A 21,960-nucleotide genomic window follows, 5' to 3' on the forward strand; every position below is an offset into this window, starting at 1 on the left:
TAAATATGTCCACGCAGTATCAATTAAAAGTAAGTATAAAATAAAAGAGAGCAGAGTAGTGCAGTGAAATGTAGAGCCAGAGGTGGAGTGTGGAGAGTGTCAGGGTGGGTACCGGGCATTGTTGATAAGGCAAGTGGCGGATGGGAAGAAACTGTTCTTGTGGCGTGAGGTTTTTGTCCTGATGGACCTCAGCCTTTTGCCAGAGGGGAGTGATTCAAAGAGATTGTGGCCAGGGTGGGAGAGATCAGCCACAATCTTTCCAGCACGCTTCAGGGTCCTGGAGTTGTACAGGTCCTAGAGCGGCGGCAGATTGCAGCCAATCACCTTCTCTGCAGACTGGATGACATGCTGCAGTCTTCCCTTGTCCTTGGCAGTAGTAGCAGTGTACCAGATAGTGATGGAGGAAGTGAGGATGGACTCGATGATGGCTGTGTAGAAGTGCACCATCATTGACTTTGGCAGGTTGAATTTCTTCAGCTGCCGCAGGAAGTACATCCTCTGTTGTGCTTTCTTGATGAGCGCACTGATGTTCAGCTCCCACTTGAGGTCCTGGGAGATGATAGTTCCCAGGAAGCGGAAAGACTCCACAGTGTCAATTGTGGAGTCGCAGAGGGTGATGGGGGCAGGTGCAGGTGAGGCTGAGTTCTTCCTGAAGTCCACAACCATCTCCACTGTCTTTAGAGCGTTGAGCTCTAGGTTGTTTTGGTTGCACCAGGTCACCAGGTGGTCGACCTCCCACCTGTAAGCGGACTCGTCACCATCAGAGATGAGTCCGATGAGGGAGGTGTCATCCGCAAACTTCAGAAGATTGACGGACTGGTGACAGGAGGTGCAACTGTTAGTGTACAGGGGGAAGAGCAGAGGAGAAAGAACGCAGCCCTGGGGGATCCAGTGCTAATGGACTGTGAGTCAGAGACATGTTTCCCCAGACTCACGTGCTGCTTCCTGTCAGACAGGAAGTCAGTGATCCACCTGCAGGTGGAGTCAGGCACACTTAGCTGGGAGAACTTCTCCTGGAGCAGAGCCGGGATGATGGTGTTAAAGGCAGAGCTGAAATCAACAAACAGAATCCTGGCGTAGGTTCCTGCGGAGTCCAGGTGCTGGAGGATGTAGTGGAGGGCCAAGTTGACTGCATCGTCTACAGACCTGTTGGCTCTGTATGCAAACTGCAGGGGGTCCAGGAGGGGGTCGGTGATGACTTTGAGGTGAGAAAGCACAAGGCGCTCAAAGGATGTCATCACCCCAGAGGTCAGGGCGATGGGTCTGAAGTCGTTAAGTCCTGTGGTCCTTGACTTCTTGGGACCAGGGATGATAATTGAAGACTTGAAGCAGGCTGGCACGTGACATGTCTCCAGTGAGGTGTTGAAAAATGTCTGTGAACACTGGAGACAGCTGATCAGCGCAGTGCTTCAAGCTGGATGGGGAGACAGCATCCGGTCCAGCAGCTTTCCGGGGGTTCTGTCTCCTGAAGAGTTTGTTGACGTCCCTCTCATGGATGGAAAGAGTCGTCACTGGGGTGGGTGGGGGGTGGAGGGGGGTACCTTTAAGGTGGGCATTGGTGGGGGTGCCCTGGCCCCTGCTGAGGTGGGGGAGGTGGAGGTGATGCACTGTGGCTGGAGCTGTTGAGAGGTGTCATGGGGGATGGCTTCAGGACTGGCCCTTTGTCTTTCAAAGCGGCAGAAGAATAATTTAGGTCGTTGGCTAGGCGTCGGTCGTTGATGGGCTGGGGGGATTTAGGCTTGTAATTGGTGATTTGCATAAGCCCTTTCCAGACAGATGCAGAGTCGTTAGCTGAGAGCTGGTGTTGGAGCTTCTCAGAGTACCGTCGTTTAGCCTCTTTCACCGCCTTGCTAAACTTGTACTTCGCCTCTTTAAATCTGTCTTTGTCCCTACTCCTGTAGGCCTCTTCCTTATCAAACCTTAACCTTCTGAGTTAGGCTTCAGGACCATTACTCCTTTACACTTCATCAAAGCTGTCACCCGTCTTAACAACCATGTCAGGTCCCATGGTCTGTTGGCATGTGAAATGCTGTTGCAACACGAGTAGTTCTCCTATATGCAGTTGCCTGTTAATGGTCAAGACCTCATCTTATGGCAACATGCACATTGACTCACAAATCATTCACATAGTGCAAAAGCCAAAACACCCTCTGGCCGGTGTGCATCGATGCATGATGCTGTCCTGGTGATCTTGTGTATCTCTATGAGGATTGTAACAAGTCCCAGTCCTGCAACAGATACCTTGTTGTAAGCACTGAGCCAGAGGCCCGCTTCATTCAAGTGACGGTCACTGTCAGGAGGTCGCTTCCCCCTGCGCCATTCCGGCCACACCTGTCGATCCTCAAATAGACTTGATAATTTTGTTCTTTCTAGACAAATTACTTTCCATTTTAGTTCCCTTTTGTGTTCATTAGCATGTCTGTATCAAATTATGTTTTTAGTTTACATCTTCCCTTATTGGTGCGCAGGGTCTCATATGCACCCTATGTTAAGTAAAAATGGGAGGGAGCTTTGTCTTTAGTAGAAAAGAGGGTAGCCCTGTATTAGCTATTAATGTTTTGTTTCCAGTATAGATGGCACAGAGTCTGTTAATTACCTTTCCAGTGTTTTGTTCTTCCTCCATTGAATATGGAAACAACCTTAGCACTTGGACTCATGGTTTATTGTGTCATAACTACTTACTGGTGCTAAAGGTGTTTTATTGATAGCCAAACTTAAAAATATAAAAACGCATTTTCAGGGCCTGGGTAGCTCATCTCACCTCTGGAGTTGCGAGTTCAAATCCAGGGTGTGATGAGTGACTCCAGCCAGGTCTCCTAAGCAAACAAATTAGCCCGGTTGCTAGGGAGGGTAGAGTCACATGGGGTAACCTCCTCATGGCTGCTATAATGTGTGGTTCTCGCTCTCGGTGGGGCAAGTGGTGAGTTGTGCGTGGATGCTGTGGAGAATAGCGTGGGCCTCCACACGTGTTATGTCTCCGCGGTAATGCACTCAACAAGCCATATGATAAGTTGCACAGATTGATGGTTTCCGATGTGGAGGAGATTTTTCATCCACCCAGAATGAGGCAAGTTACTACGCCACCATGAGGACCTAGAGCGCATTGGTAATTTGGCATTCCAAATTGGGGAAAAAATGGGGAGAAATAGTTTTTTTCTGCTAGTAATGGAGGCTGCACTATTACTTAAAATAGCAGTTCAATAACTTTTTAATAAATGTATTTTGATAGTTTAAAACATTTGTTCCATATGACATTTTATATAAAGACGTTTTGTGTGTTGATTTTCTGACTCTCGTACTGACTTGTGTGTCATAAAAGAGTAGTTTTAGAGGACGTGTCTCATGTTTGAGGAGGGCAGTACAGACACCTACAGACTGCGAGCATCCTGTGGCAAATGCAGATATCAAACTGTTATAACCTCAGAGGGCCTTTGTTCGATTGTTTTCTCTGAGCTAGCATGCACACAAAAAACATGAAGAGCAATTCAGTATCCCCCTCACCACAGCCTTTAGTGTGGATAAACTGTGTTTAAATGAGTTAACATGAGTGTAATCATGAGTGAATGTTCAAACTCATTAGAGTTCAGTAATGAGTTGTTTTGGTGATCCAACAGTATTCATAAATTTTCATATCATATCCAAAAAGGTTAAAAACTCATAATCAAATTATATTTGCAGCATAATATTCCATTTTACACAATTAAAAACACAAGTAAAGCCATGCAAATGTAAAAAGAAAAGAAAAGAATAAGAAAACGTCCCTCGTTATGAATGTCCAGAAATAAGGTGGGCACAGAAAATGTTTTATCTGTAACAACATCTTTAACTTTTCTCTGTCTATGAGAGAATTATGAAAAGGCAGAGGTAGTAAATTTGTATGATTGGGCATTTTCATGACAACACTGTAATCACACTGCCTGTTTAAAGACACAAAGGAGAGCTGCAGACGTCAGTAAAATACACCCGTGACACAAGCAGCATCATCTCTCGTGTGGACATGAGAATATTTTATCATAAATAATTTCCTCACATACACCTTTAGGCTATGATAATCTCAGAGGTGATCTTCCACTGCAGCTCAGAAGCACAAGTCCTCACATTATATATTTATAAGACTTACTCATATCCGCTGCACTGCTCCAGTACTGTGCAGAAATACACATGAAATCATGGATTCTCTCATAAGTCAGAGCAAATGAACAGTGTACTCAACACCACTTCAAACAAAGGATGTCAAATATGAAAGTTAATCAACAATTATCCTCCAATTGAGGAAATGGTAATTAGAGTTTTGCTAAGTCAAGCATTACTATCATCTATTACTATTGCTCATAAGTGATAAGATCAAACACCTAATGCGGAGTATAAACTTCAGTCTTTAATCTCACTATTTGATTACCAGTAGATTGACAAATGTTAAGACATTTTTACACAAAATAAGAGATTAAATATGCAAAGTAATGAGGTCATGTGACAATGTAGAGTACTGTTCAACTCAACTATTGTTTCATACAGTTTCACATACTATTGTCATACATGTCAAAAAACATGTAGCAGTATTAGTATTTATTGTGCAATATGCCAAAAAAAGTGTCTGCTGAAGCCAAGTTATAAAACAGATTTATGAGACAAACATTTCACAATAAATACAGGCTTTTGAAGAATTTACATGTGTCTGTAAAAATGAATTTAAAAACGTATAATTAAATGTATAAAAGCTTCAAGAGCTACTTAGACATTGCACTATGAATAATAATCTACACTAAGATCCTGTCATATATATTCCCTGTCTTTGTCGAGAATTTTATGTTGAAATTCTTGTTTAGTTCCCTGTTCCTGTGATAGATTTGTAGTCCTTTGTAGTTTTATTACATGATTGATTGTTTCCCCAGGTGTTCCATGTTTTCAATTGTGTATTTAGCCCTTGGTTATTTGGTCAGTCTCTGCAAGTATTGTATTATCCCTGGGTCCCCCTTTTTTGGTTTGCGTTTTATTCTGAGTTAGTTTGTTTATTCGTTTGTTAATAAAGCTGCATTTAGATCCTCATTCTTCGCCTACCTCATCACAGATCCCAAATAAATGGTAGGCTACTAATTTATTTGTGCAATCGAACAAATTGCATGTGCACTTTGTGTGCAAATTGTGGGTGATTTATTAAGAATGATTATGTGAAAAGTGCAAAAATGTTGGAACTTGTGTAGGGTAATAGAGTCCAACAGTGCCCGCTTACTTTTTTTTTTAGTCTTCTTGGTTCCTGAAGCATTTATCCCATTCATTATTGTAAAGTGATCAATGGAAAGGAGGCAAGAACCGGCTTGACGATATAAATAATAGTTTTAATGATAAACTTAAAAGACAACATAAACACACACATGATGGACATGTCCGTAAACGATCTCTCTCTCCCGCACGATCCTCTGCAGTCGACCTTTATACCTCAGAGGCTTAATTAGCCTGATACGGGACCGTGTGTGTAGGATCACGACCCAGCCCCGCCCTCCACCCTGCCACATTCCTCCCTCGTTCTCTCAGGCTGGGGAGCCCCCGGCCTGACGTACACCCCCCCGCCTTTCCCTGGGGGAGGGCGTGCTTTAAGTCTAGTCTGCCAGCAGGTCATCCCCATCTACCTGGACGAGGGAGGGGATAAGGGGAGGGAAACAGAAATAATTAAAATGGGGGGGTACTTCCTGTAACAGTGTAGTACCCCCCAAAAAACTGTAAAATTTAAAAGAGGGAAAAGGCCAACGCAGAGCGACAGTGAGAGAGAGAGAGGAGAGAGAGACAAAAAAAAAAAACTCTTACTCGCCAGTTCTCCGATACGCCGCAGATTGTTCCTTGGCCACTCCTCCACCCTCTATCGGACGACAGCCGCGCCTCTCCGGACGGATCAGAGGCAGTCCTCCAGCCCCTGGCTGACGGAACGCCCCGCCGCGTTCTCGGGGAACAGAAGGGGTCTCTCCCGCCCCTGGCAGCGGTTCTCTCGCTCCAGGCGGTCGGCAGTGAGCCCCTCCCCGCTCGCGGTCGTAAACGAACTCTCTCTCCCGCACGATCCTCTGCAGTCGACCTTTATCCCTCGGAGGCTTAATTAGCCTAATACGGGACCGGGTGTGTAGGATCACGACCCGGCCCCGCCCTCCGCCCTGCCACAATTATTTTTTCATTAGGGATTTTATAAAATTCTTCAAAAAGAGTTATAAGCCATGAACCAAACCAATCAATCACAGGTGAATCACAACATTACAAACTTTTATTTGATCTAAAAAGTATTTGCAAATCAGACAAGGCTACAAGACTGTGAACTTAACAGCTAAGGGAATGAACTACAATGCCATCATGAGTCATCATTGTGCAGTTTGAGAACAATATGATTGTAAATTGTGTCTAAAAATAATTCAGTTAATAAATCGTATTGTATTTATAACCCCAGTGAGCAAGCTGCAGGTGACTGTGGCAAGGAAAAAAAACTAGATAAAATGTTGGTTAATGGGAGAAAAATAATCTTGGGAGAAACCAGACTCACTGTGGGGGCCAGTTCCCCTCTGACTAACATCATGAATATAATGTAAATATTACTTATGTATAGTTTAAGTCATGCTTTAAAATGATTAAACTAAATAAGTGTTAAGGGTCAGTGTTTAAGCATCGATTTTGTATGAACTGTAAGATTAATGACTAATGTCTTTGAAGACCATCCTTGATTAACTGCAGAAGTTCACATAGATGCAATTGTCCTTGTTAAGGGTTTTGTTGGCAATTAATTGATAGTCTATGTATTCAATTTCAAGAGTGTAGTCCATCATTAGACCAAGGTGATGCAGGCAGAGAATAGTGAGGTACTTCAACCAGCAGATAATTTCAGTGAAGTCTAGGCAATGGCATATGAAGTATCCCATGTCTTATGGTTGGAGTTGGCATCAGTTCATCCTCTGAAGTCTGAAGTGATGTTTGGCTGGCACCGGCTGCATTTATTCATCATCCTTCAGCGACACATAGCAGTGGAGTCCAACAAGAAGCAGGAATGGTGCTGGATCCAGCCGGTTCTGGTTACCTCAGGATAGGAGTCCCGAGGTTGAGACAGGGAAACAAATAAAATAATATAAGCATTCTGGTTCCGGCAGACTAGACTAAAGCAGCCTAATTGTGGGTTGGAGGATAAATTAGGTGTGTATGACTGGATAGAGAGTGTGTCTGCATCTCGAACAGTGTTAGGGAGACTATTCCATAGTTTAGGAGCCAAATATGAAAAGGATTTTCCTCCTTTTGTGGATTTTGATATTCTAGGAACTATTAACAGGCCAGAATTTTGCGATCGTAATGAACGTGATGGAATATAGAGTGGTAGAAGGTCACTTAAGTACTGCGGAGCTAGACCATTCAAAGCTTTGTACGTAGTTAACAGAATTTAAAATGAATACAGAATTTAACAGGTAGCCAATGTAACGATGATAAAATGGGGCTAATATGATCATATTTCTTGGTTCTCGTCAGCACTCTGGCTGCTGCATTTTGAACCAATTGAAGTCTATTTATTGATCTTGCTGGACATAAATGTAAATGGTAAATGTTCTGCACTTATATAGCGCCTTTTTAAGCCTTAACAGTATTCAAAGCGCTTTACACTGCGTCTCATTCACCCATACACACACACATTCATACACCAATGGCGGCAGAGCTGCTATGAAAGGTATGTAAGCTAGCCTGCCATTGGGAGCAACTTGGGGTTCAGTGTCTTGCCCAAGGACACTTCGGCATGTGGAGTCGTGTGGGCCAGGATTCGAACCACCAACCTGCTATTAGTGGCCGACCCGCTCTACCAACTGAGCCACAGCCGCCCCAGTAATGCATAACAATAATCTAGTCTTGAGGTCATGAATGCATGAATTAGTTTTTCGGCATGTGCCGGAATTTAGCAATATTTCTTTGGTGGAAAAATGCTGTTCTACAAACATTGGTAATTTGATTTTCAAAGGACAGATTGGTATCAAATATAACACCCAATTCTTTGCTGTTGAAGATGATGTAACAGTACATCCATCGAGGCAAATTATATTGTAGTGGCTTATTTTTAGAGTTTTTTGGTCCAATAATTAGTACCTCTGTTTTGTCAGAATGGAGTTGAAGGAAATTTCTGGCCATCCAATCTTTTATTTCATTGATACACTCTGCTAATTTGGAGAATTGTGAAATCTCATCAGGTTTTGAAGAAATATAAAGTTGTGTATCATCGGCATAGCAGTGGAAACTTATTCCACGATTCCTGATAATATCTCCCAGGGGAAGCATATACAAGGAGAAAAGCAGATGGCTTAAAACTGATCCCTGTGACACTCCATACATTACTTTTAATGTGATAGGTTGTAAACCTTCAAAACAGAGAACAAACATTACCATTTTAATTAAACATTTCATTAAGCATTTTAAATTAATTTTAAATGAGTTAAACATTTAATTCCCTTTACATAAAGAAAAATGATTTCATGAATTCAAATTCATTTGTAAATTTTTAACATCTACCAGAAATGTAATATTTTACCATTTTTAACTTTGTACATCCTTCAAATCTTATACTTTTAATTTTCCCAAACACAAATTAAATATTTCTTAGCACAAACCCATTTAACACAAAATCAATGAAGTCAATACTGCAATGTGTTTCTTTTTTTTTTTTTTTAAACATTTGTTTATTGATTTTTTCAGTGACATAGCAAAATCAAGAGGTAACAATTCGGGAGTCAAAGCAGTGTCAAGTACAACTAACAAGAAAGGAAAAAAAAAAAAATAACAGAACCAAACAAAAACACAAAAAACAAAAAGGTCACCCACTGCTAAATAAAAGCCCAATATGTTCACTTACAAAGAGATAAATAAAAAAAAATAAAAAAAAACATCCCAGCATGCTACAAATTCACACAAGAAAGAACTCACAATTAGAAGACAATCAGGGTGGCTACTCTGGAATAGCCATAAAAATCAATCCCTCAATATGTGCAAAGAATGGACCCCAAGTTTTATGAAACTTTGCAAGAGAACCATGTATCGAGCACCTAACTTTCTCCAACTTCATGAACTGAAGGATGTCCCTGATCCAAGACTAGTGAGAAGGCGGCGCAGGAGACTTCCACCTCAATAAAATCAAACGTCTAGCCAATAAGGAGATAAAGGCTACAAAGTCAGCTTTATATTTAGGAAGCTGCAAAGTAGGAGGTAAAACCCCAAACAAAGCGGTACATTCTGTTGGATCAAAATGAACCCCGTACAAACAGAAATAGAATTAAATATCTGCGTCCAAAAATTATGTAGTGAAGGGCAAGACCAAAACATATGGGCATGGGTAGCTGGAGCCTGACGACATCTAATGCACATGGGATCGACATCATTATAGATTTTGGAAAGCCTAACTCGAGTGAGATGGGTACGATGTAGAATTTTGCACTGGGTCAGACCATGTCTAGCACAAATTGAAGAGGAGTGAACCAGACGCAAAATGGCATCCCACAGCTCCTCCGAGATCCCCTCCCCTAGATCCTCCTCCCATTGGATTTTAATTTTATGCTCTGGGGTAAGCTGCAAAGAATAGATAAGATTGTATAAACATGAAATAGCACCCTTAATGGTAGGCAATGGGGTTAAAAAGGAGTCAATTAGAGAGGCCTCTGGGAGATTTGGGCTAAGATTGCGAATGAAACTTCGAACTTGAATATATCTAAAAAACTGTTGCCTAGGCAAATGGAATTTCTCGGAGAGTTGCTGGAAGGATACAAATATACCAGCAATATACAAGTCCCTAAATGCCTTGATGCCATAGTCAGACCACAAAGAAAAAGCCCCATCAATTAAGGAAGGGTGAAAAACAGGGTTAGCTGATAAAGGTGCTCGGAAAGAGAAGGTCTGTAGACCAAAATAGCGTCGAAATTGCTTCCAAATTTTAAAAGTGGATTTAACTAAGATATTATATAGGGAGAAAAGCTAAGAGCGTGAATGAGAGCAGTCAACGAAGCAGGTTTAACAGAAAACATCTCCATACTCAGCCATGTAGGAGAAACTGGTGCCCCCTCCAGAGAAATCCAAAGCTGAATTACTCTAAGGATGGAAGCCCAGTAATAAAACCTCAAGTTAGGAAGGGCCAAGCCCCCAAGGGTCTTAGGTCTCTGCAACAGCTCCCTTCGCAAACGAGGGACCTTCCTGTTCCAGATAAACTCAGTGATTGATTTGTCTAATTTGTGAAAAAAAGACTGCGGGAGAAAGATGGGTATACACTGGAAGAGATAAGACAATCTGGGAAGGATTTTCATCTTAACCGAATTGACCCTGGCCACAAGGGAAAGAGGCAACAGTGACCACCGTTGAAAGTCCATCCGTATCTGATCTAACAAGGGGGCAAACTTATAATCAAACAAATCTTCAAATCGGTCACAAATCCGGATACCAAGGTATTTAATGCCAAATGGAACAATTTTGAATGGGAAACCCTGAGCAGCATTATGGGCACCTTGATTTAAAGGAAACAGCTCACTTTTGTCCATATTTAGTTTATAGCCTGAAATCTGACCAAATGAACTAAGGATGTCAAGAGCAGCTGGAACTGAGATAGAGAGATTGGACACATATATTAATAAATCATCGGCATAGAGGGAGACCTTCTGTTCAAGACCATATCTTGTAATTCCAGTGATGCGTGGCTCTAAACGAAGTGCAATAGCCAGAGGTTCAATAGTAACAGCAAATAAAAGAGGACTCAGAGGACAGCCCTGACAAGTGGAGCGGTGCAAAGGGAAATACTCTGAATGGGTGTCATTAGTTCTGACTGAAGCCACAGGGGATGAATATAGCAACTTAATCCAAGAAATGAACTCCTGGCCAAAACCAAATTTCTCCAAAGCGTAGAAAAGGTAGTTCCACTCCACTCTGTCAAAAGCCTTCTCCGCGTCTAATGAGATTACGGCTTCCGGCCCCATTGACGTAGAAGGATTATAGACAACATTGAGAAGTCGTCTGAGATTAATTAATTTATTTATTTAACCTTTATTTAACCAGGAAAAGTCCCATTGAGTTACAGTAACTCTTCTCCCAGGGAGTCCTGGCCAAGATAGGCGGCCAAAAAAAAAAAGTTGCAAAGACAAAAAAAAAAAAAATTTTTTTTTTACAATTACATACAAAATTACATACTACACAACAAATCTCTATACATAGACTATACATATACAAACAAGACATTTTGTTTAACTTAAGTGAATACAAACATATAATTTAAAGGGTACCTAGTTAAAAACAATTACACCGTTCAGTCAAAGTTGACTTTAAAAGGTTTTTAAAAATATTAATAGATGGAAGTGATTCTAAATGTAAGGTGTTTTGGAGTTCATTCCAGACATTTGGTGCATATGATGAAAAAGCTTTTTTACCAAATTCTGTTTTTGTTGATGGAATAATTAATAATATTTTTTTTGACGACCTTGTTCTGTAAACACTGTTTTGGTAAATAAGTAAATTTGAAATGTAAATGGGTAATTTACCCATTAGTGCTTTGCCAATATAAATGAATAGATGAAATTTTCTTCTGAGAGAGAGGGAGAGCCATTTTACAGTTTCAAACAGAGTGCAGTGGTGAGTCCTAGCTTTTGCATCTGTAATGAAACGTAAGGCAGAGTGATATAATACATCTAGTTTTTTTAATAAAAATGAGGTAGAGTGCATATAAATTAAATCACCGTAATCCAATACTGTTAAGAATGAACTCTGCACCATCCTTTTCCTTGCTGAATAAGGAAAGCACCTCTTTAATCTAAAATAAAAACCTAACTTAGGTCTGAGTTTTTTTAAAAGGCTCTCAATATGGACCCCGAAAGACAATTTATCATCAATCCAAATACCTAGGTATTTGTAAGAAGTCACTCTCTCTATTGGAGTACCACTTTGTGTTAAAATAGTGTAATCCATAGGAGAATGTGAACGTGTAAAGACCATTAATTTAGTTTTTTTAGCATTTAATACCAACTTTAATCCTACCAAAGATTTTTGTACCTGACTAAAGACAGACTGTAAATGATAAAATGCTTCCTTCAATGATGTAGCAGAGGTGTACAAAATAGTGTCATCTGCGTAAAAATGAGCCTTTGTTTGATTCAGACCTAAACCTAAATTATTTATATTAATAGAAAATAAAATAGGATCCAAAACTGATCCTTGGGGGACACCCATTCTTACTTCTAGCAATGATGAGGTACAGTTATCTAGTGTCACACACTGTGTTCTACCACTCAGGTAATCAGAAAACCAGTTTAGCATAGTGCTACTAAAACCTATGTTTTGCAATCTTTGCAGAAGGAGATTATGGTCAACGGTATCAAAAGCTTTAGATAAATCAATGAATAGAGCAGCACAAGACTTTTTGCCATCTAAAGCATTAACAATATCATTTGTAACAGAGGTTACAGCCGTAATTGTACTGTGTCCTTTCCGGAAACCAGACTGAGTGGAACTTAAAATACATTTATCAGCTAAAAATTTTTTTAGTTGCTCATTTATAAGAGACTCAAATATTTTAGACAAGACAGATAATCTGGAAATTGGCAGATAATTATCTAAGGCCAATGGGTCTCCACTTTTTAATAGTGGGAGGACAAATGCAGATTTCCATGATTTGGGGATACAGCCACTACATAAACTAAGATTAAAAATGGAAGAGATGGGTTTAGCAATCAAATTTGCAGCAGCTTTGAAAAAAAATGGCTCAATCTGGTCTGGCCCAGCAGACTTTTTACAGTCCAGGCCTAACAGAGCCTTTTGCACTTCAGAAACAGATATTGAAGTAAAGTTAATAGTTCAAATTTACATTAGACAAGTTTGTGGTAGAAGTTACACTATCAGTGGGGTTGGTTGGGAGTGTTGACTGAGTATATATTCCTGCATTAATAAAATGCTTGTTGAATGCATCTACTATATTTTGTTTACCCCTAACTTCACCATGACTTGCTATAATAACTTCTGGAATAGTTGGAGGGGGTACATCTCCCGAAGATGATTTTACTACTTTCCAAAAATGTTTGGGGTCATTAAGGTTTTTATTTAATAAATTCAGATAATATTCACTTTTTGTATTTTTTATTAATGTTGTGCATTTGTTTCTTAATACCCTATAATTTACCCAGCATTTATCATTATTATTTACTTTTGCTTTAATCCATGCTTTGTTCCGTTCTCTAATAGCTGTTGAAATAGAGTCATTAAACCAAGGATTGTCTCTACCCCTCACTCTGTATCTTCTGATAGGGGTATGTTTTTCAACTATAGCTAAAAGGGTCTTTTTAAAATAATTCCAGGCCAGCTCAACATCATCCATATCACAAACTAAGTTTAAATCACTCTGATAGATTTCATGAAGCAAAGCTTGCTCATTAAAACATTTATAATTGCGTTTAAAAATATACCGTGGCTTAGTTTTAGTCAATTTGCAGTTTCTAACACACACAACCATACAGTGATCACTGATATCATTACAGAAAACTCCCGTAGCCGAATACTTATGTGGAGCATTAGACAGAATTACGTCAATTAATGTAGATTTGTCCATTCTTTTTTGATTTAGACGTGTAGGTGACTGTATTAGTTGCGTCAAATGTAAAGCACCACATATGTCTCTTAACGCTGATGAAGGTGATAGCCAGTCCCAGTTCAGATCTCCTAGGAGAATATACTCATTTGACAGTTTGTGCAAAAAGTCAGACAGTAGAAGCTCAAGCAGTTTTGGGCCTGGGTTTGGATGGACATTACCTGAAAGAAACAGGAGTAGAATAATCCAAACTGATCTTGCCGGGCGGCTGTTGCCGACTCAATGATTGCATCTGCAGAAGTTAAATTGGAACTGCCGGACTTCTGCCCAATTGAAAAGTCCATACCCATGCAGGGTGCAGACCGATGAAGCCATGAGGACTGATGTAAAACCATCGGCATCAAACAGCATAGTGACAGAATTAGGAAGAACAATCCGGGAAGAAGCAAACAATCCATCACCAGATAATCCCGTATTTACAGTCCGTGAGCTCAGCACACAAGCGAGCACTGCAAGCAGCAGGTAAACTGGTAGCCTCATGTTGTTGTTGTAGCCAGTCCAGTTTGTTTCGTTGATAAAGTGGGCTGTATTATTGTTTACGGTTTACGATAAAGTTAGAAAACACAGTTCTGAAACACAGAATGGAAATTATTCCAAAATCAGGTAACCCGTTTAGCAAAAAAAACAAAAAAACACTAATACAAACACAGGGAAACTACGCAGACAAACGTATAAACACCGCTGCCGCCATCTTGGTTCGGTTTCAGTTGAGAAATAATTAAAGAACCCATGTCTGTTCTGGACAAAACCTGTCTGATCAGGAGAGATTATTAAAGGCTAAACAGATTCCAGTCGCATAGCTAATAATTTGGACAGAAGTTTTACATCTACAGATAAAAGACTAATTGGACGATAACTTGAGCAGGACAGAGGGTCCTTATTCTTTTTTAAGAGTAATGATATGGAGGCCTGAATTAGAGTCTGAGGTAATTTAGAAAGAGTAAGAGATTCATTGAACATTTCTATCAAAACTGGTGCTAATTTGTCAAAAAAGGTCTTGTAAAACTCTGTCGGAAAACCATCCGGGCCTGGACATTTTCCAGACTGCATAGAAAATGTTGCCCGTTTAAGGTCATCTATGGTGATTGGCCCCTCTAACTGCTCAGCAATATCAGTATCTACCTTAACCAACTCCAGTGAGTCAAAAAAACTATCCAGAGCAGACAATCAGACCCAACCTCAGAAGTATATAAAGAAGAGTAAAACCGTTTAAACTGATCATTAATTTTTTTAGGATCGGTAGTGACGCCAGAAGGAGTATTAATTTGTGAAATCTGCTGAGAGGAGGAAGCCTGTCGAAGCTGATGGGCCAAAAGTTTGGTCGCTTTATAGCCAGATTCATAATAACAATTTTTAGTCTTAAATAAGAGCTCCTCAACCTCTTTAGTAGAAAGAACATCAAACTCAGCCTGAAGAGAGAGACGATCCTTATATATGTTAGGGGATGGGGAGGAAGCATAGATATTATCAAGCTGGGAGATTCGTAACCTCAATTCCTTAAATTTTTTTTCCTTTGTTTATTCTCATAGCTGCTGTATGAAATAATTTCACCTCTAATGTATGCTTTCAAAGTCTCCCAAAGAAGGGAGGCTGAGATCCCTGGAGTACTGTTGGTAGTAAGAAAAAAGTCAATTTGATTAGAAACAAACTTAACAAAATCCTCATTAGATAGCAGGCGCGTATTGAGACGCCAGGGGGGGCACGTACGTTCGCGCTCCTGTATGAATAACTCCATTGTGGTCTGGGCATGATCTGATATTAGAATAGTATCATAAGAGCAAGATTGAACAGAATGGAGAAAGCGGTTATCCAGGAGAAAATAATCAATACGAGAAAAGGAGTGATGTACATGAGAAAAAAAAGAATACATTTTACCAGACGGATTAAGAAAACGCCATGGATCAGAGACCGAGAACTCATCTATAAAGGATAAAATGGTCTTAGAAGACTTTGAGGGCACTCCTGGTCTAGTGGAAGACCGATCTAATACCGGATTAAGCCAACAGTTGAAGTCACCCCCCATAATAAGTAGATGTGTGGACATGTCAGGTAATTTGGCGAACAATTGATGGAAAAAATTGTCATCATCCCAGTTTGGACCATACACATTAGCCAGAATCACAGAATTACTGTATAGCTGACCCGTTACGAACACAAACCTTCCGTTGGGGTCAGCTATTACATTAGAGCACACAAAAGGAACCGATTTGTGAATCAAAATTGCAACACCCCTAGATTTACAATTAAAACTAGAATGGAAAACTTGACTGACCCACCTCCCCTTTAATCTGATATAGCTGGAAGATTTTAAGTGAGTTTCTTGAAGGAAAACTATTTGGGCTCCTAATTGTTGAAGATGGTGAAGAACTTTGCTACGTTTATTAGGCTGATTTAGACCATTACAATTCCAGCTAACAAATTTAAGTCCTGTCACTGATTGTTGAGGCATCCTAGACTGCTGCATGCCAGTCAAGTATTAGTGTACACTGCAGCATGGAATGTATAACAGTCACAGAAATAAATTAAAACATGGGCGACCTGACTAAACAAAACACAAAACACACAACGAGAGAAAAAGGGAGAACTCTTTACACACCCACCCACCACCCCACGAGCTGAAGCGTCTTCCCAAATAAGACGCGTGCAAATCCCACAAACTACCAAAAACATCCTAACACGCTCCGTTAACAGCACAAACCAGTACTGCTCATGCGAGTTTGTGATAAAGCATAAAATAAATATATAAACACACACAGTAGCAAAATATGAAAAGTGACTCAAGTCCAAGTGACACGAACTTAAAACAAGCTTAACATCAGAAACCGGGTTAAATTAATCCCCAGTTTACCAAACAAACTGCCAGCTGCTTTCAAACTGTGGCTCCAGAAGAGACACCAGACTTTAAGTTCACCTTGACAAAGTCCATTGCAGAGGCTGGGTCCTCAAAGGTGTGTGTAACTCCACCGGGAAGAGTGATCTTTAGAGTCGCGGGAAACCTCAATCCAAACTTCACTCCAGAACACGAATGTAACAGACGTTTAACATCCGCGAATGCAGCGCGTTTCTTCGCAACTGACGAAGTGTAGTCAGGAAAGAGAAACTCTCTTACCGAAGAAATGTCCGCTCAAAGCTCGCAAGACAGCGAGTCTATTATTTCAGCGAGAATGTCCCCGTTCAACTGGTCTAACATAGCCCGGAGGTGATCCAAATTAGGTGCACACTCGGGGTCCGTGACCACCTTCGGCGGAGATGCAGGCTCAGTCGAGGGAGAAGCTTTAGCACGGCCTGTGCGAGCCGAGTTTCCACGTGCAGCTGACATTGTCGATTGAAATTCCCCCGAAACACACCAAAACTGACAAAATACTTGTCACAAATGTACACCGGCCAAATTAGTGAAAAGAAACTGTGTTAAAAAGTTAAAATAAACACAAACTCGGAGCAAAAGGGAGACACGTCCTACATGCTCGGTGTCCCCAATCGATCCTTTGCAATGTGTTTCTTAAACCATCTACACAGAAGTTAAACATAGCTTGAACATATATAGCAGTATTTCAAACATCACAAAAGTAAATTAAACATTTCACCGACCATTGGCGTCTTTGGACTGAACCTATGAGTGAACTTGGAGTGTCTTCTCTCTGAAGTTTGCTTCTCTGAATGACTGTGAACCTTCATGTCTCAGCAGGTGCTCTTAATAAAGCACCTGGATTGCTACTGCTGGTGCAATCTGGGAAATGTAGTTCTTTGAGAATCATTTTATAGATTCAGCGCAACAGACATAAATGGGAGATTTGAAATCGGTCTATAGTTAGCCAGTTCTCCAGGATCAAGTTGTGGCTTCTAAACAAGTGGTGTGATAACTGCCATTTTAAAGTTTCTTGGGACATGTCCTAGCGAAGATGTACTGAAATTACAGGAGATACCTCTTTTGAGAGCTTAGTTGGTATAGGATCTAACAAACATGTTGAGGCTTTTGATGTTTCGATAAGTTTTGTTAGCTCTTCATGACCTATGACAGAGAAGGATTGAAGTTGCACGTGAGGAAAATGATTAGACACTGTTTTCTGAGGTGCTATGACAGATGATTGCATAATTCCATTTTATTCCTGATTATTTCAATTTTATCTGTAAAGAAATTCATGAAGTCATTACTCTTGTGCTGTGAAGTAATATCTGATTCCGTTGAGGCTTTGTTCCTAACCAATTTAGCCACAGCACTGAATAAACACCTAGGATCGTTGTGGTTATTTTCTATGAGTTTAATAAAATATGCTGACCTGGCAGCTTTTATTGCCTGTCTGTAGCTACAGACACTATCCTTCCATGCACCACAAAAATACCTCTAATTTTGTATTCTTCCACTTGCGCTCCATTTTCCGAGCTGCTCTCTTGAGAACAAGAGTGTGATCATTGTACCATGGTGAAGAATTTCTTTAATTTTCTTTATTTGAAGTGGCGACAATATCAAGAGTGCTAGAGAAGACTGCATTTATATTTTTTGTTATTTCGTCAAGTTCTTCTGGGCTGTGGGGTTTATTGAGTGTATGAGATAGCTTCACTAATAATCTTCCAGATCTATCTTTAGTGGTCAAAAGAATAGTTCTACCTGAACGATAGTGTGGTGTAGATTGAGTAACATTAGCTAGCTGATTGCAGCATACAAGAGACGAGGTAATGATCCGAGATGTCATCGCTCTGCTGCAGAATTTCTATATTTATCAACATCAACTCCATATGACCGAATTAAATCTAGCATATGAATATGGCGATGGTCCTGTTACATTTTTTCTGACTCCAAGAGAGTTGAGAATATTGATAAATATTAATCCCAATATATCATTTTTATTATCTATGTGAATGTTGAATTCACCAACAATTAAAGCTCTATCTACAGTAACTACAAGATATGATAAAAAATTAGCAAGTTCACCAAGGAAATCAGAATAAGGCCCGGGTGATCTATACATTGCAGCAAGGACAAAAGATGACAGAGATTTTTTATTTATATCTGACGGTGTCACATTACGCATTATTAGTTCAAAAGACTTACATTTATATCCCGTCCTCTGAGTAACACCACAAATGTCACTGTAAATTGTAGCAACACCTCCTCCTTTGTGGTTGGTAGTTCGGGGAACAGACACAGTCTCTATGAGATATCTAGGAAATACAGTATCTATGTGTTGTAGTTTATGTGACCTGTGTAACGTCTCAAGGCAGCTAGCAGATGTTCGGATTAACCAGTTTGTCTGCTTCCTGACCTGGGCCCCAGTTAGTCAAATACTATCATTATTAAGACTATGAGCCAAATTACTAGAGAGGAGAGCGGCACCTTCCCTGGAGGGATGGAGTCCGTCTCTCTTTAGCCAGATCATTTTGTGATCTCCAACTGGGGAAGCCGGACATTGTTAGTGCAAATAACAATTTTTTGGATAACAATTTTAGAAAGTCTACACTTAGCATTAGCCAGCAATTGTAAATGTGATTTGATGTCAGACGCTCTGGCATCCGAAATGCAATTAACAATAGTGGCTGGAGTCTCTATTTCCACATTCCTTACAATAGAATCGCCAATAACAAGGGCCCTTTCAACATGATTCTCAGTGGGTGTATCACTTAGTGGGGAGAATCGATTGGAAACCCTAACAGGAATGGGAGAGAGGTGTCTCTTTGCCGAGCAATTATGCCGCCGAGACATCAACCAAATGCCCTTCTGCAGGGGCTCTACAGCTGGAACCAAAGTGAGTATGTTGCTCTCTGTACTACTCGCATCCAAAACAGTATCTACCGGCTTCTGTTTCTCACTGACCTCCACTAGCATTCGGATGCGAGTCTCTAACTCATTAAACTTCTCCGTCAGCCTGACTAATTCCTTACATTTATCACATGTGAATTCCTCACTGCTGATGGAGGAGGCTATTGTAAACATGTGACATGCAATGCAGGAAGAAATAACATGAGCGGTTGCCATGACTTACCGCAAATTGTTTGTTGTTGGTTGTTCCTGAGCGGTGAGGGTGAGAGTTTGAGATTGATGTGAATCCCTCACGCAATTGTTTGTTGTTGCTGGTTATTCTTGATAAGCTGTGCTTTGAGATCAATGCAATAATCTCTGTACCGCAGAGGAGAACAAAATGGGTGCGTGCTGAAAAACGCGATAAAAATAGAACGTGGTTGCAGGTGGAATATGCGTGCAGTTGAATCGCGATAACAGAATAATATGAGGGAAAACCTGATGCGTGCTTAAAAATGGCAGATGTTAAGGATTAAAGGCTGAAAATAGATATATAAGTGATGCTTTAAAAAACAAAAGCAGGCTACAAACACATAAAGAGTTGATTAAGTTTGATTTCCACACATCATTGACATGTCAAGACTGTCCTTGGAAAAGACAAATATGATGCAAACAACCATTGTGGGTAAATCCCCGAGATGCTTTTGCAGCACAGTAAATATCTTTAAAGATTGTCCAGCTGAATATGATTATAAAATAGTTTCACTCTGTTTTCTCTGAATCTAAGCAAAATTGTGCCAAACCCATCAGTCTCAGGAGTCTGAGACACCATTTCACTCATAACTCAATGTAGACAAAATGTGTAGTAAATGTGTTTTGCTTTTGCAGGGCAGTCTAGTTCTCAGTCAGAAGCTCATGAAATATCCCTGCTGACTGATCACTCTCTCACTGGACTCTTCTGCTTGTGTTTCTGCAGTTCTTCATCCTGTTGCTGCTCATATTATTACTGGAGATTATTTTCATCATTCTCTTCTTCACTTATCAAGATCAGGTATGTGCAGCTGTCTTTCTGTTCATATGTCTATCTGTCAGGATATTCTCATCACATACAAAATATCCTCAAACAATGAGAAATGTTGTCCAGATGTAAGAATTTTGCACATATTGCACAGTGATCTGGATAAATGAAAACTCTCCTAGAACACCTTAAAAGTATGGAGAGAATTCAAACACCAGCAAAAGTTCAGTTCAGTCCACCAACGGTACAATGTTTGCCACCATTCAGACAACATGTGTTAACATTATCAATGACGACATCTCATTTTATGAGTATAATTCACATGAGGTCAGTAAAAGATGCTGTTTTATCCACTCAATGATGATTTAATGTTATATATATGCAGTAGACTCTAATGCGATAACACATGGCATAATATGCATCAGTTACCCACTGCTATTGTATTTTATGATGATTTATTTTCTTAAGAATCCACAATCCAAGACCATGAAACTAAGACTGCATAATACTGCAAAGATGGGTGTATAAAAGGGTGGCAACTCTGCACTTCAGTGTGTTCATTTTGACCTATCACGAGCTCCAGGTCACACCCATCGATGACATGGCAGTATGAAAGTGTTTAGCATCTGGCACGAATTTTCTATTTGGACAGATTTTGTTAGAAATGATGTCACACCCACTCTTTCCCAATTTCGTTGAAAATACATTAGCCCGTAATTTATAGAAATGTATCAAAAGAACACAACTTGTCCAGTGCAACACATGGTTATTAATACATTGTCAGGCTGCAAGTCCAAAGCTACTGCCTCAACACAACAGACAAGAAAACCTGAAGTTAAAAACATCAATCATCATCACAGATTAATGTGTAAAGAACATGTCAGACTTTCCCAGCTGGACAAAGAGATAAACTACATAACACCACAGCAGCCCATGCCTACAGTAGAATCAATCACCACATTTCGATCTGCCATCCACAACAACAGCATACCTCAGAATGAAGTTTAAAAAAAAAATGGTGCTAATGCTAAAACTCCTACCATGACTGCACAAGACAGGAAAGGTCTTTGTTCACATCGGCATCTCACCTGCAAGTTTTTTGGCATGTAGAGTGTGATGAGTCACCCTCAGAGGAGTCATGGTTTGTTTGCAAACACTGCAAACGACTTGATATCCAGGAAAGAATTTGGATTTCTCAAGCTGCTCTTCAGAATGACTGATGAAACAAGGAAAAACATCAGTGAGGGTTAAAGGTCAAAGACTGTGAGAACAAACTGTCCCTGCAGGTCAGGAGAGGTGAATTGCAGGAACATTGAACCCTGTTGCCTCTGTCGATTAGACCCTTTGGTTTGCTCAATATTTGTTCATTATTTCAATGTTGTTGAAATGCAGATCATCTACTCAAGAAACAGTGCATAGGCTTATAGAGATTTATTTTATTGAGATCTAAGCAGAGACAGATACAAAATAACGGCATAAAGAAACAAGCAAAATCTTGCAATAAACATTAAAAGGTTTCTGTAAATGCTGGACTATGCTCTTCACCTGCTTCCTGTGACAATGGGAGCAATGCAAGTGAGCGAGATATAGTACAATATA

General features: G+C 40.2%; 1 protein-coding gene across 3 annotated transcripts in view; it reads left to right on the forward strand.

Annotated features, from left to right (window-relative positions):
- Positions 1–21,960, forward strand: part of tspan4a (tetraspanin 4a) — a 151,060-nt gene that overhangs the window by 111,618 nt on the left and 17,482 nt on the right. For all 3 annotated transcript variants that reach the window (XM_052097402.1, XM_052097400.1, XM_052097401.1), the window contains one exon: positions 20,320–20,394. In XM_052097402.1, the coding sequence (XP_051953362.1) occupies positions 20,320–20,394 (75 nt within the window). The remainder of the gene's footprint in view (positions 1–20,319; positions 20,395–21,960) is intronic.

This window comes from Xyrauchen texanus, chromosome 29 (assembly GCF_025860055.1).
Source record: "Xyrauchen texanus isolate HMW12.3.18 chromosome 29, RBS_HiC_50CHRs, whole genome shotgun sequence".
NCBI classification, from domain to species: Eukaryota; Metazoa; Chordata; class Actinopteri; order Cypriniformes; family Catostomidae; genus Xyrauchen; species Xyrauchen texanus.